Source organism: Pteropus alecto, unplaced genomic scaffold (genome assembly GCF_000325575.1).
Source record: "Pteropus alecto unplaced genomic scaffold, ASM32557v1 scaffold21, whole genome shotgun sequence".
NCBI lineage: Eukaryota > Metazoa > Chordata > Mammalia > Chiroptera > Pteropodidae > Pteropus > Pteropus alecto.
The window spans coordinates 22624289-22640842 of record NW_006436282.1 but is presented as its reverse complement, the minus strand read 5'-3'; the positions used below and the strand labels follow the sequence as shown (position 1 = coordinate 22640842).

The window sequence follows — 16554 nt, the reverse complement described above, 5'->3', positions numbered from 1 at the left end:
ATCTTTGTTAAAACACAATGTTATATAAATATCGGTTGTTAATATTATAAATGTGCAAGACTCGGGAAGGGAGTATACTGTCTTCAGTCCTCCAAGAAAAGATAGTCATTCTTTGTTTTCCGAACAAACAAGCTTCTCAACTTGTGAGTCCTACTGGATGATCTGACCTCATTCATTTAGGCAACTGATCTAATTAGCATGTGGGTAAGACCCAATGCAATAAGGGTCACACTGATTATGGGACACACTACCGTTTTGAAAAAAAATAATGAAAAATATTTTTGCTATCTCCAGGTAATAAAAACCATAGTAACAAAAACAGAGCATTTTGTTCCCATTACACAGTCTTCTCTCAACCCCAGTGATAGCATGTGGGGTTGCATAACTCGTCGGTGGGGCAGGATGCTGTTCTCTGCTGTGCTGTGCGCATCATCAGAGCCATGCTACTCTTTCATGAGCATATCTTTGTGCCTGTTTTTCCTTTCACCTGAAAGGGCCTCGAGGATGTTGACTATTCATTCTTCTACTCCAAAAAGTGCGATAGGCTTCTCACAGAGCCCTGTGATATTCATTCAAGACTTAGAGGGACTCTTGGGTTCTGAGCGTTTTCAGAAGCATTTTGACTACACTTTGCCCCTAAATTCAGTTTCACTTGAAACCAAATCTCTTTTGTCAGCCTAAGGGTGTGATTAAATGTAATTCCACTTTCATTATTGTCTTAATGTCCATCCTATAGCAGATTTTTACTTAGACTCATACAAAAACCTACCAATTTAATTGGTTCAGTCAATTCAGAGAACACAATAGTACAAAGCATTGGAGGAGTGGGTTCTGTTTTGCCTTTGGGTAGATTAAATAGTGAGCCAACTGATGCTCATTTTCTCAAGTTGGAAACTTTTGTATTAACTCTGGATGAGACATCCTTGTCTATTCTGTCTTTAGAACAGCCAACTAATTACTATTATTCCTTGGTTTACATTCGACCTTATCTGCTTTGATGAATCAAAAGTATCCTGATGTAAGTGTTGAGTAAGGATGGTTACCAGGCCATACTGGCACAGTGTTAAGAGGTGGATATGACAGTGAGCCTGCAATCACTCGGTCCTCTATGATCCATGTGTCCGTTTTCTGAAAAATGTTGATTTCACAGATCAGCTCGCACATTCCTCAGATAGTGATAAGTATTATCATTCTCTAAAAAAAAAAAAGAATCAATCCAAGAACTCGTATCTCCATGTGGCTTGGAGAAGATGACAACAAATGATATTAATTTCTTCTACGATGTAAAGAAAAGTTACACTGCAACACCTTCCGGTTTACATACTCATTTTTGAAAATCCCATTGCTGAGATTTTTAAGACCCATCTCACCACAGGAAGACAGGGGAGACAGAAACAAAAATGACAAATCTATGGGATTTGTTGGAGGGAAACATTTTATCTCATTTCCCTTTTAGTGAATTTATTTATTTAAAAGAATTTATTTCAGAAACAGAATTTTGGCACTTCCTTCGGTCCAGGATTCTGCAAACTCTGTCTCATGGAGGAGATTTTTCATGGCTCTTCCAAGAAGGGTTCTGTATTTCAATGATTTTGAAACACTGCACTGTACCCCCGCTAGGAGCCTGGAAGTTCACTTCAACAAATTCTGCAGTAAACACACCTGTTAACTGCAAGGGATCTCTCCTTCAAATTATATGAGCACAGTACACATATCCCAAGTGCACCCTTAGTTGTGTCCTACAGAAAAGTATTCCATTGACCACCAGTAGGGGAAAGATTGCAGCAGGCATGAAAACTAAAAGGTTTAGGCATAGTCAATCCACAAATCTGGATATATGTCAGATTAGTAACTACCACTTCTGGCTCATGGTGGAATAAGTAGTGTTCTAAGCCTCATAGGTGAGGAAATTAAGATGTTACCTAGTGACTCATGATAAGCCTTGTCAGATTCTCGTTTCTCTGCGTCTTGAGTGTGTGGCTATGATATATATCAGTGCTGTTCATCAGTATTGACAGTATTCTTCCTTCTGGGCATATGTTAGGATTGCGCATTCTCACCCCTTGGAGTTAAGTGTGGTCATGTGACTTATCATGGACAATGAAATCTGAGCAGACCTGACACCTGTAAATTCTGAGAAGAAGGATGTGAAAGTCGAGTATGGTTCTCCATTTCTACTTTTTCTCTCTCTTTGCAACCAGTGACATTCCAGATGGTGGGGCCAAGTTCATCAATGAGGGCAACATGGAGCAGATGTCCCCTCCCCCAAACATACATACCAGCCCGCTGTGGATGTGTAGAGTGATCAAGATAGAATCTGCTCTGCTTTTGGCCTGAGACAGAGGGGTCGACTGCTGCTGCCCACATCTCCCAGACCATCCCTCCCAGTACTGGGGCTCATCTTGGTGCTCATCGTGTAATTGCAGAACCAGCTCAAAATGACCTTATCCTGTTTCTAACAAGATGCTGAGTTGTTTTTCAGAGACAACAGAACAAAACATGTGGTCGAAGAGAATTTTACCTCCAATAACACCTGAGACCAAAGTCTCTCCACCTCATGGAACCAAAGGACCAGGACGTAACTGGAACCTGAACACGAGAATGCTTTTGGAAGCAAAGGATCTGTTGTCCAGGAAGGTGGGGTGCCGAAGCCCCTTACCATATCTTACCATAAATGGCCAAGTTCCAAAGCCCTTCAGTTGGAATGCCCCCGACAGTGCTTTTGCATAACAGCCTGTTCCCCCCAAGCCCTTAAACCTTGCTTTGAACTCTGGATCAGGAGACAGATTTGAGCTCTGTCACTAGTGTCCTTGCTGGCTGACCTCGCGACCAAGTTTTTTCATTACTCAGAACATGGTGCCATAGTCCTGGCTGCTACGTGTGTCGGGCAGCGAGCCCTTGCCCAACAACATCGCCACTGCTGAGATTCGGATGTCACGTGGTCCTTACCGTACAAGTCAGGGTTCTCAATGTCCATGCGCTGCTTTTGAGCTTCAAGAAATACACGGATATCGATTCCTCTGGCTGCGGAGCCACAGCCCAGGAATCTGGCTGGGATCTGTGTGCAGATGTCTGGCCCGTCAGCTCCAAACCCCAGATCCAAGAGAAACTCCACTGGATCATTTTCCCAAAATTCCAGCCACTCAGGAATACTGTAGCGAAAAAAATATGAATATCTCTATCTAGTAATATTTTAATTAACCCATAGCCTTTTTATTTTCTAGTCACCTCAACCACCCAATCTTCCAGAAATTGAGTGAAAGAGAAATCTGAATAGACAAACAGATGTTGCATTTTTTAGAGCTCACATATACTTGAAAGATTGTCCATCACTCTCACTCAGGGACCGCTTGCCTGTACCTTACATTCAATATCAGTGACCTTATTTAAATGCCTTGCCATTGCACAATAGGCAAACGTTACATTAGACAGGACCGAGAGATTGTGGAACAGAAGCCAGGGGCAAGGCACTGAAAACCACAATAAAATGACAGTCGAAGGCAATAGAAAACTGAAAAAAAAAAAAAGACTGTAGACAGTAGACTCAAAGATGCCTAGTTTTAAGGAGTATCGATCTGGGGTGTGCTCAGCTACACACACTTGTCGAGACTATGCAAACTCTAAGGAATGGCATTTACAAACAGTGCTTTTAGGTTTTGTAGGTAGGGTTAAAGCACGCTCTGTATATTTTTGGTCTTGGCTGAGAAGTGTTCATCAAATTATTTTATTCAGCTTTGGCACTTAAGATGATAACCTTCCATTATATGAAAATTATGTCTATGCATACGAACTCCCTTCTCAATCACTGTACTTCTCAGTGACTGTGCTATTGACCTTGTAGAAATCACAGACTCTACAAGAACTGGAACTTTTGATGAGGTTTTTCTAGGTTTGCTTGGTTCTTTTGTTGAAGTTTGTTGGCCTTTACTTCACAAGCAACACTAAGGAGCTTATTTGAGATAGGAGAATTTTACTTTCATGACCCCATCATTTAAGTTGGATTAATTACCATTCATTTATTTGATCATTCACCCATTCATCATCAGCCACCTATAGTATCCCCAGGCAGGTACTTACCAGACACCACCCAATAACTCTTTGACACTTTCTAATGTGACGTAGGGATCTGGTGCCTTGCTGATTTATCAAGGAAGAAATGATCAGCCATGAACCTTTACTGTGGGCCTGAAACGGCTCGGCTTGGACGTCTTGTTTACTGAACAGAACTGGAGGACCGAGGGTGCCAATCGCTTGATAATTTAATATAAAGAGGTTTAAGAAAGAAAAATAATTTTTTCAAGAAATCTAAATTGTGCATAAATGATTTAATCTGTTGTCTTATTGACCTCATTGTACAAATTTTTATTCTACCTGTTTATACAAATATTTGTTAAAAAGGTATCATGTCATGGGCTCCCTGCTAGGCACCCAAGGCACAAAAATGAACAGACACACTCTCGCCTTCCAAAGGCTCAGTCTCATGGCCAAGCATGTAATTATTGATTGACTTGTCATTAAACGTATTTTCAGTGCCATTAACTATTTTTTTATTTATATTTAATTTTGCAAGAAAAAGTGAGTGTCTTTATTCATTAACAGCTCACTTAACCAAAAGCCCTTTTTTTCTAGTCACCTCAACGTAAAATACACTCATGTTGTTAAAAAATTAAAATATTACACGTAAGGCTCTCTCTTCCCTTGGCCATTTATAGGTATCTTTACAGGCATTTTCCTAGTTAGCTACATACATGCTTTATAGTTTTCACATGTTTTGCTCTATAATTAAATAGTAACATACTCTACGTATCTTTCGGCATCTTACATTTTTCTTTCTAAAACTATGACTTAAAGATCATAAGTTGGCATATATACATTCCTGTTGTCATTGTATAGAATTCCATAAAATGGGGAGCAAATAATTTATTTGGCCATTTTCCCCAATGACAGATATTTAGCCTGTTTCCAATTTCACTGACTTATATTGTTCTTGCAAACTGGAGTTCAGAAATCCTTTATTCATTCTCTCATCCATCCATTCGACCTGTGCCTACTTATAATTTCCTAAAATCCACGGTGGCCCAGGACGATATTCCTGGGCACACAGGGCCTGGAAATCACATACCTCTGTGGTCTGCCTGTGGCAGAGTGGCAGGAGTTGAAACTGGTCCCTCTGGATAGGGTAGGAGTTTCTGAACACTGGTGCAGGGATCTGCAGTGGGGGTTGGGGGGATACCAAGGATGAGACGTGTCGGTTTAGATGGTGCCCTGGGAGGTCATCGAGTATCTTTCCTTTCTAGAGCAAACATTTGCATCTCCTCTTCATTTCTAATAATCCCGTAATGGCCACACCTTTGAAGAAGGGCAAGCTGCTCCTCTTTTCAAGAGTGTAGTGTTACAGAAGGTGTGAGAATTTAAGTGTTAGGTGCCTCCTAGTGCTCATTATGAAGGTGACAGAATGTCTCACTTTTGACAGATGGCAAGTCATTGGGGAACCTCTCAGGAAGATTCTGCATTAATTCTCATAATGGTGAAGGATTTCATACCGCATGGTTGACAATCTCTAAGTGCTGTCTCCAGGCTCCCGTGGCCAACCATATGCAACAGTAACAAACTTCCTTACAAAAACCAGTGTCATTCTATCCAAAGACATCTGCATTGCAAGCCATTCGAAAATGTTTCCAGACAGAATGGACCCTGTTACAGTTCACTTTTATATAGCTCATATATACCATAGCTGCATCTAGTCTCATCAAACAGAACAGCCAGTTGTCATGAAATTGGAATTTGTCAAAGAATACAATGTAGACATCAGTTTTCCCTAAGAGATGGTTATCCTCTGTGGGCAGCTCAGTTCCCCTTAGTCCTGCCAGCTATTAGTAGGAGCAGCTGGGCTCTGCCTCTTTGTTCAATTGTGTCACTGCATTAGGGTCAAGAAAGTGCATGGTTCTGAATGATAAAGACTATTTCAATAGACAGTTGAGCTTACTGTGGGCCTTGAAGACAGGCAGAAGATAGCCTCTCATTCATTGCCTCCCCTGCCATCATCTCTGTTTCATTTAGGGTTTGAGGGTCATACCCGATTTTATAATAGCTACCCAAAACTTCACCAGCCTTGGATCCAGGAGAAGCCATATGTCATCACGGTTCTAATCAAGCCACAGGAGCACGAGTGAGTCACTAACCTTGGCTCTCATTTTCTTCTTCGATGAAATAAAAGAATTGCCTCAGAGATGTCTGTGGTCCCTATGGCTCCGTGATTTTGTGGGTGGCAAAAACCACTAATCCTTTAAGAGGGAAAAACTATGACAAAGTAGCATTTTTGGTGTGAATTGGTAGGAGTCCGGGGAATACAATATTGAATATTTGATTTTCAACTAGTTGGAATTATCCTGAAAATGCAAAAGCACCTGAATCATGGGAAGCAGAACCCGCAGCCTTAAAAATCTCAGTCTAATGCAACGGTTCTTACGTTAGAGCATGCCTCAGAATCATCAGAGGGCCCTGTGAAATAGCCATTTCTGAACCCTACCGCCAGATTCTCTGATTCACAATATCTGCTGTGGGACTCGAAAATTTGCAATCCATTAAGTTCCCAGGTGATGTGGATGCTGCTGTTTAAGATCTAGTCTTTCATCAAATGAAGAGGCTCTCACTGCTTTCTATCTAATCCTGGAATTTCTATGGATTATTTTCCAGCAAATAGCATGATGGTTGATAATACTGGCAATATAAAAATAGTTGGCCCTTATGAATAGTTGAATTGTACTTGAATGTCATCTATGCATACGTTTAAATTAAATTTCCTCTCCCACAAGTCGGCATTTATTGATTTAATTTGCTCGCTCCTTCATGACATCTGAAGAAATTCTATTTCTCTCAAAGTTAGTGAAAACCTTGTAGGCACTATGGCTAAACCAGTGACAAGATCTCAAGATCCATGTCATGATTTAGAAACCGCCTCACTTCCATTTCAAGATGTGGCTATAAAATACTGGAGAGAAGTAACGCGGATTCTGTCACCTACCTCATGTAGTCTTTCACGGTCATTTGAACCATTCCTCGCTCATGCAAAAAGGCTGCCACAACAACAGCAACAACAACAACAACAACAACAACAACAACAACAAAAAAGGGAGAGATGAACTTAATTTTCTTTTATCTCACGGAAGATGTTTTTCATCCTTAAATAAACCAACATGGGATTGAATGCCACATCTGAGATTATATACACCTGAGACACAAGGCATCTCTGTAGTGAATGAGACAATGTCATTAATGGCTAAATGGTGTGACAGGTACTTGAAGTATGGCACTTGCTCGGCGAAGAGGAATGGCAGTGACAAATGAAATAGTCGGCAAAGGTTTTGTAGAGAGAGCAGCACTCGTCTTGGATGTTACCCCCCCACCTAGGATTTTTTTTTTATTATTATGGTAACATTGGTTAACGAAATCCAATAAGTTTCAAGTGCACGATTCAACAGTAAGTCATACATACATTGCATTGTGTGTTCGCCGCCCATAGTTAGATTTCTTTCTGTCACCACATACTTGACCCTTTTTATCCTGTCTACCTCTCCCCTCCCTCCAGATTTTTAATAATTTCCAACCATAATTTGATGGTTGGAAAAGCGGTGTTATCGTGGAAGAAGGGTGTCTACGGTGAGTGCCGTAGTCAGACAGGGACAGAGCCTGTCTGACTAGATCATAGGGGACTTTGAGATTCTCTCTCCCAGTACCTAAGAGTGAGAAGCAAGGGCAAGGACAGGCAAAAAGAATACATGAAGGACCCAGTGTTTATGTAACATCTTCCATTTGGTTGTATCATCTAATCCTTATAATAACCTTGTCATTTAGGAGCTATTCTTTATTTTCAGATACAAAAAATGAGACTCACATAAGTTGAGACATGAGCCCATGATCACACAGTCAAAAGCAGCAGATCCAGGAATTCATCGTTACCTTTATTACTGATTATAGCAATAACGGTTACTGTTTGTTGAGCATTACCTTTGTGTGAGGCAATGTGCTAAGCATGTTACATACATAATCTCTTTTAGTTCTCACAAGAAATTCATGAAATGGGTATTATTAACCTCCATTTAATGGAGAAGCAAAGTGAAGCTCGGAGAGATTAAATAAATTTCTGATGGTTTGTAGGATGTCACAGCTTATTTTTGTTGGTTGCTGTTGCTCCTTTTCAAAATACCATACTGACAACAGGATGTCTCATAGCTTCTTTGAAAGCCAGAATGAAGAGTTTATATGTATGTGTCAGGACATGGAAAACCATAAAAGCCTTTTGAGCAAACAAGTAAATATGACAAAAATAAAGCTGAAGGTCCATTTGCCTGGTTAGTGGTGCTGAGGCCAGAATAGAAAAGCTAAATATTGCATGTCAGGGAGGCCCCCTCAGGGGCATTGCAGTATTCAGAACCTGTGTCAAGACCTAACATCACGCAACCATCTGCAGAAGGAAACCTCCAGAATACAGGCAAGTTCCTCAGAAGGTTCACCAGGCTTATCATGTCTTCTCACTTGTGGCTCTCCTAGTGTGTGACACGTATAAAACTGGGAAGCATTGTCACCCTGCACTTCTACGAAAATATGAAGTTTTCTCCACAAGAAAGATAATATAGGTTGGGAGAAATTTTGGGAAAAAAAAGAAAACTGAATGACTGAAACATAAAAAGAAGGCTGAAAATAATAAAGGGCTCCTCAGTCTGGAGGCAGATTTCTTGTCCGGAGAGGGATTTATGAATAGATCTCAAGGTATCTGTAAACTTGTCTCTGCATGTCAAATTTTTGGGGTGGAGATAAGAATACCTATCATTTTCGGCTTTTTTTTTTTCAAAGGCTCAGTGACTCTGCTGAATGGAAAAGGAACACTGGTCTAGACAAAGACTAGAGGCATATTACTGAGTAAAAAGTGGATTCTTACCTAAGCCTAGAATACACAACGACAATTTAAAGAGGCAGCAAGAGAACAGAAACAATAAAAGTCTGCCCTACAAAGCAAAGAGAACTCTGTCACCACAACAGTCACGTAGGGTGAAACACATAAATCTATGATAAAGGCTTAAAAATAGAGCAGGGACATATATGGCCTCTGTACAACGACTTCCATTCCCTCTCCCATAGCAGACATCACTAATCAATTACATCTCTCTGCCAGAGAGAAGAGATAGGCTCTCAAAATTGTCAGGAAGTTTACTAACAACCGATTGAATGAGATGGGCTTGTTTGCTATCCTTCGTTTAGAATAAATTTCATGAGTGGGTTTTTGAGAAAAAACAATAATTTTAGGGCACATAACTAAACTTTAGAAATTGATAACTTGAAGGAAATACATAATTGCTTCCTAAAATATTCTAGGGAGCCACTGGATGGAATAGTAAGGCACATGATCATTACTATGATACAAATGTGGCATCTCTCAAATGTCCTTTGTGACATCTGGTGACAAATTCATGTATAAGTTAAAATATCTGACTCAAACCTATGTACCAAGTTAGAAATAAACTTAGAACCAAAACTCTAGTCTTCTTTGCCCATTACATTGGTGGTTTTAAAACTTTCGGTTTTAGCAGAGTTTTTGCAAAATTCTAATAATTTAAATAGATAAAAAGGGAGCTGTTCTGACAGAGTTCTCCCATTTAGCTCTTTCTTCACAGTGTGAGGCACCTCCGAGATCCGGTTTCAAATATACCATTCGTTCAGTCTAAGTCTCTCACCTAGGGAGGCATTGCTCATCCACAGCAGCCCTCTTACTCACTGGACTCAACTCAGCATCAGAGCTTCTCAAACCAGAAAGCCCCTGCCAGCTGAAGTTGTCACATGAGAGAAAGCCGATTTGCCACTTTATTAACCACGTTATAGAAGCAAGCACAGTATAATTTTTGACCCTCAAATTATAATGACTCAACGCCATAATAAATTAATACCAACTTGCCCCAAATGAAGGCTACAATAAATATTTATCATTTTAAGCAATTTTTTTCTATTTCTCCCTGCTCACCTTCCTACCACCACCACCTCCATCTACTGCTTTGCATGTGACTCACAAAGGCAGGCCCCGTTGTGTCTGGATAGCTCATCCAGAAAATTCTGGCACCTCCTCTCTCCTAAAACATTCCATGGTTCAGAGACACCTGGCTACATGTTCTGCCGGGACCACCACCCTTGCCACCGTTGTCGGCTATCGCTCTGGATTTCCTAGAATGTATGAACGAATGTGTACATCTGGGCTAGGGGTCCGGCGCTGTGGCCACAGTAAATTGCTCAAACTGTCAGAGAGGAAATGATCCATTCAGATCCCGATGAGAAGAGTTAGCTCAGCCTTGCTGCATTTTCAAAAACCCTAGCCCGGCAGAAAACCTAGTCATCCAGAAAAATCTGTAGCTCCTCACTCAGGGCATCTTCATGGATTCTAGCATCCATGCAGATCTTCTAGCCACACTCCATGGACCACAGCCCACGACCCTGCCATCGATGTTCAGAAGCAATCTGGTTGCCAGGAAACCAAGGGGAGCCCTGAAGAGGAAAAGAAGCCTCTAAAGGCAACACGTTTTCCAGGAAATGTGCAAATGGACCTGGCTAGGTCACAAGGGGGATAGTTTCTGGTCTGATGGCACACATAAAAGACTTACACCGTTTTAACACCATCTTCTCACCTTCCATCTTTCAGCCCCCCCAAGGCAGCCATCACTGATAATCAGGGAGCGGTCAGGGCATTTGAACCCCCTCACCTGGATCCCACCCTCACTGACGTACAGATACAACTTTTACATTCTTCATCTGGTTTCTTTCATTCTTTCTTCTTGATCTTGTTTAAAATGACACAAACGTCTATCCCTATCCAATACATTCGGATGCGGATAGCCTCCTAGAGTTTCGAGAAAACCGAGACAAGGAAAATCAATATAATTTGTTAAACTTCACAGGATAAGCCTGTTTTTAAAATTATGACAAAATTCATTAAAGACTAATTTGGTGCACTGTCTGATTTCCTTTTTGAATGTCCGGGCTCCCTGGGTCCTGTGAGACTAAGGGCATTTTCAGCGTGACTGTGTGTTCACTTCCTGATGACCACGGAAGCCGTGATCGGCCGTTCCAACACTTAGACCCAGGCACTTGAGAGTCTTGCACAGGGCAGTGTGAAATTATTGTTCCTTGCCTGTTGGAGGGTTTTTCTTTACTTATTTTCCTTTATTTTTTATTTTTAAATTTTTTTCCACTTTGCCAATTTGCAAGGTAAACTTCCTGGAGCCTGAGGATGGGCTTGTCGGGGTCAAGTCATTGCTTCTCTTTGCCTGTTTTCAATAATGAACCTGAACTGAGAGGACCAAGCTGGTGGCCCAGGTCTCACCAGCTTCGAGATTCCTAGAATTTCCTTAAAACTCAAAAAAGTCCAGCAACCCTGGCCAAGGCCTCTCAGGGCAGCAATCTCAGAGGCAACGTGCTCTGCCGTTCTCTGCTCTCTCTGTCCTGCCTGCTTGGTTCATTAGTGGCTACCTCCTTGTCTCATGGAGGCATTTGAGTCTGCTACCTCTGATCAGAGCAAGAATGTGACATCTAGGGAATGCCATAATGGGACAGACAGACTGCTCCTGTTACCCTGGATTTCCTCAAGCTTCTGCAGACACTGGGCTTGAGGCTGCCCCAGGTAGGGGGTAGGACCCTCTCGAATGCACCTGTATGCACCACACAAAGCCTTGCTTGCTAGGCCTTCTTAATTCCTTACTTGCTTCTCTAGTTGCTTGGCTTTTCTCCTCCTTCCAAGATACCCTCATTAGGCTTTTAAAACCAGATTTTACTTATGTGCATTGCAGCATTCATTACAATAGCCAAGATACAAAGCAACTCAAATGTCTATCAACAGATGACTGGATAAAGAAGACATGGTACATATATACAATGGAATATTACTTGGCCACAGAAAAAGAATAAAATCTTATCATTTGTGACAACATGGATAAACCTAGGGGGTATTATGCTAAGTAAAAACAAGTCAGAGAAAGACAGAGAAACACAAATGCTATATGATTTTCCTTATTTGTGGAATCTAAAGAACAATGTAAATGAACAAACAAAACAGAAACAGACTCATAAATACAGAAAACAAACTGATGGTCACCAGATGGGGGGGTTAGAGGGCTGAGTGAAAAAGGGGAAGGGATTAAAAACTACAAATTGGTAGTTACAAAGAAGTCGAGGAGAAGCAAAGCACAGCATAGCGAATATAGTCAATGATATTATAACTATGTCTGGTGTCAGATGGGTACTAGATTTATTGAGGTGATCACTTCTTAAGTTATATAAAGGTCTGTACCTGAAACTAATATAATATTAAATGTCTACTAACTGGAGAAAAAAACCAAACAAACCGATTTTACTTTCTAAAAGCTTTGGGGGATGAAGAAAGAAAAATAATTAATTAAGGTCCTACTCTTATCAAGTTTCGTAAGGATTGATTTGGAGAATTAAAGCAAAAAAAAAAAAATGTTCTCTGGTCTACACAAGGCATCCCGTTGCATGGGTTAAAATGCCAGCTCTGATTCTCTTTTAGAGACTCGAGTCTCCCGCCGCCCTCCCCACTGTGAGGCGGACTCCTGCCATCTGAAGCAGCAGACACCGCACTTAACCCTGCAAAACGTATTACTGGGGAAGATGTCGTGAGATATGCAGAAGGCACTAATTAGCACCTTTATTGGCTTAGAAAGCATTTTTTATTTTGGTTTTCCTAAGCATTTCTGACTGATTCATGGAAGACATTTGGTTTTTTGGAATATCATCCAATAGACTAATCACATTACATTTTCACAGGGCTCTGAAATAATAGCATTCTGCAGCTTTCTGTACATTTAACTCCCGCGTGACCAACACACTGAGAAGAGGAGGTTGGCCATGGTTTCTCTCGTTTGACGAATTATTAATTTATATTCTTACAAAAAAGGAGACTCTTCACTGTCCTCGGACTCATGCTGAAAACCTTAAAACCAACTGTAACACTGTGTTCTTTTTCACCCACATATCTATTTATTTTGCAAATGCTGTTGACTCGTCGTCTCCATTACACTGCTGACACCCTACGCCCTCACGACCTCGAGCCTGAGGTCACAATAGCTTCTTCCAAAGGTATGCACCTTCCTCCCATTGCCAGGATACACATTGGATTCTGTCATTTCTCTTTTCAGAAACCGTTCATAACTTGCTACGATAGAAATGGCGAAGGTGTGACAGGCGCCCTTCAATTCCACAGCGCTGCACCTATGGGAGCTGTCACTTATGACTTGTGACCCTCTATGCAGGTGAACAAAGATATGGCATCAAAATCCTATTCAACACAGATCCATCCATCCTTCAACTGAAACCCGAGATGACACTTCTTTACCACCCCTGTTCTGAGGCATCCAAGTGCAATTCCCTCTTTCTGGATTTTGAGGCATTTATAACCTCACGACACCATAGTTAACAAAAAAAAAAAAATGTCTCCCTTTGCTCCCTAGCATGGAACCAGTTCTCCAGTCTGACCACCCTCATGCATTTCTGCATACAGTCAGTTCTCTTCCTATGTCTTTGTGCAAACTCCCATTGCTTCTCCAAGTGACAGTGTTTTCCTTTGCCTCCTTGTTTTTTCAAAACCACATCTCTCTGTGATTGACTAGCCAGAGTCTTGCCTCTTCTTTGAAGATTTCCTAATCTGACTACATCATCTTCATTATAGACCAGTTTTACTAAGATTCTTTTGTCGATTAGCATTGTGGAAATCAGATGTATTAGAGAGAATTCTCGCCTCAGTGCCATTTACAATTTCATTAGTGAGGCCAACCATATCCCTAATCATCCGAGGCAGCACAGATCACATGCTGTATGGATAGAACCCATAATGGATATGACTGAGGTTCAGAAGAGAGATCGAGTCTCTTAGTGCAGATGTCGGGAAGGGTATAGAGAAGATGGGACTTGAGTTGGAACTCGAAAGAAGGGCAAGAGGAGAACAGAACAGGAAAGACTTTAAGACTGGAGAAACTGGATGAAGAGAGAAAAAGAACTGAACCGGAGATGTAATGAGAGGGGATGAGACCGCCGGGTCTTTCAGAACACTGCCATAGGTCACATTCAGATCGTAATGGTTCTGGAGAGTCAGAGACATTCTTGAGAGTAGGAGCCATATATTCCACATCTTTGTTCTCTCCACCTATCACCATTTTTTTTTTTTTTTTGCCCTGAATGCTTTCTTTTGATAAGCATTAAGGGAAATCTGTTGTGTTTAATTGGATTTACTTTGACCTTTTTTTTTATATATAATAGAGAATACAAAAATCAGAATTTGACTTTGCAAGGAATTGAATAAATTCCTTTTGGAAAGAGATGAGTTTACTTGTCAGGGACCTCCTTGGGGGTTAGAGAAGAGAAATCTAAATATTAAAAAGGACAAATGAATTAACCACCCATCAAGTAATCAGTGGCACCAGGCAAATCTTTGACAGACACTGTCCTTCTGTTGAAGGAGTTAGTTCCAGTGTTTTCTTTTACAGTTATGCTCGGATGGTTGTTAAGCAAATCCCATTATATAAACCTGACATTGACATGTGCATTTGGTGTATGCGCCTGTCCTTATAGTGTCATGATGATGCACTCGGAGTCAGGCAGTGCTGATATTCAATTTGTTTTCCTGGGGTGGGAATGGGTTTGCCACAAAACAGCTCTTCTCGGCAGGCTTTCTTATCCACAGCTTTAGTAAGGAATCTGAGATTAAGATCGAGTCAATGGCCTGAGAAGAGAGACCTTTACGTCCATGAGTATGGTCCGTTTAGCACCATGACTGACCCCAAAGAGGCTCTGAATGTTTTATTGTGTTTGTGGTGATGGGAAGGTCCATGGATCCTCACCGAGTCCAAACCAAGAATCAAATTCATTTGCTTGTGCAGTTGGTGACCACTAGGAGCAGTTAATCTGTACCCACTGGAGGTGATTCTTGGAAAGGAAAAGGAGTAAGAAATTGAAAGATGCCCACATGGCTCTTCAACATAAGTCATCCGTGTGCCCTGGGCAGATGATATCCTGGAGGTACTTACAAAAGAGACACTCAGACTACTCAGCTAAGCTGCCCTTATGTTTGTGGGAAGACAGAGCAGACTGGGGAGGGACCATTCTTTGTGAAGCATTTTAGTGAGACTTGGAACACAAACATCATGGGCAGCTAAAGAAGGAGCAAGGGAAGGTATTTGTCATAAAAAGAGAAGCCCAAATAATTTCTATCAGTAAATAAGCTTGGGTAAGCAATGTTTTGGTGGAAGAGACCTCGAAACCCCAAGAAAAAAGGTCCCAGAGGGGAGGTCCAGGCTCTACAAGCTGCTCCAGGGAATCCACGGGAAAGTGCCACATCCACATCAGTATATATCGGCTGCTGGATCGTTCCCCTCAGCTGACACACCTCTTGCAGTTGCTCTCATCCCCCCAAAAAATGTCCCGTTTTTTCCACCTTTCTTCCAGCTATTACTTAAATTAACGGCTCTCTTTTGCCTCACGACTCCTCCAAATACTTCCTTTTATATTAAGTTCACTAACTGCAGAAGGTTGGGCAGCTGCCCGTGCTGCTAGCATCCTGAGTCTCACTGACGTGCTTCACAAAGGATGGTCTCTCGCTAGTCGGCCCCGTCTTCTGTCAGAATTTTGTGTGCTTATACAGAAGGACATGAAGTTGATAGCATGTCTGGTCTACAGTCTCCAGCTTATGTCTATCTCTTAAGGAGAGAGATGGGCTGCAAAAGAAGCTGAAAAATTATTTCCATCTTGGACTTTGTGTGACACAGAACGCCGGTAATGCTCCCCAGATTTCCACATGCAGTGTAACAGAATTGAGCATCTCTACAAATCCTGCAAGAAATACCGAACCATAAGGACTCAAAGGCAATGAAGGCAGTGCCCAGAGCAGAAGAATCGATGGTCAGGAAGTGATGAAACATGAATTGTCTGCATGGTGACACCTAGGGGATCCTACTGGAGTCAATTCATTCGTGAAAACACGTGAGGCATTTCCTGATGACTCCTCGAAATACTTATGGGGGCAACTTTACAATAGACCCTGTGTCACCAGGATGGAGGCAACTGTCCATCGGAGTTGTGATACTAACTTATTATAGCTTAATTTGTACCCACAGACTGGTGAGACCCGAGGCAAATTTGAGTTATAGTAGTTATTTATAGGTTAATTTCAGAATAGCATTGTACTTTTTTCTTTTACAATAGTTTTTAATTAATCATTTAAAAATCTTCTTTATGAACCTCAGGTTTACATGTTTTAGAGTATGGCTCAACATCAGAGACCTTAGGAAGTGTCCCTTTCTGCCATCCTTGGCTTACAGAAAGAAGGACAAGCTAGAGATAAAAGTAATGACAGTGTACTTAGACCGGTGTGCTGTCACCAGAGGTGCTATACTGGCTTTTGGTAGAAAGAGTCTGAACTTTGAAATCAGACAGACTTGAAGTCAAATCATGTCTCCATCTCTTATTGGCTGTGTGATTTTAGGCAAATTTCTTAATTCTATTGAG

At 41.3% G+C, this 16554-nt stretch overlaps 1 protein-coding gene across 1 annotated transcript in view; it reads right to left on the bottom strand.

Moving 5' to 3' along the window:
• Positions 1–16554, bottom strand: part of CCDC129 (coiled-coil domain containing 129) — an 80402-nt gene that overhangs the window by 56665 nt on the left and 7183 nt on the right. The window contains exons 4-6 of the mRNA XM_006912113.1: positions 7025–7076; positions 5123–5209; positions 2950–3152 (exon numbers count right to left, since the gene is read on the bottom strand). Of these exons, the coding sequence (XP_006912175.1) occupies positions 2950–3152; positions 5123–5209; positions 7025–7076 (342 nt within the window). The remainder of the gene's footprint in view (positions 1–2949; positions 3153–5122; positions 5210–7024; positions 7077–16554) is intronic.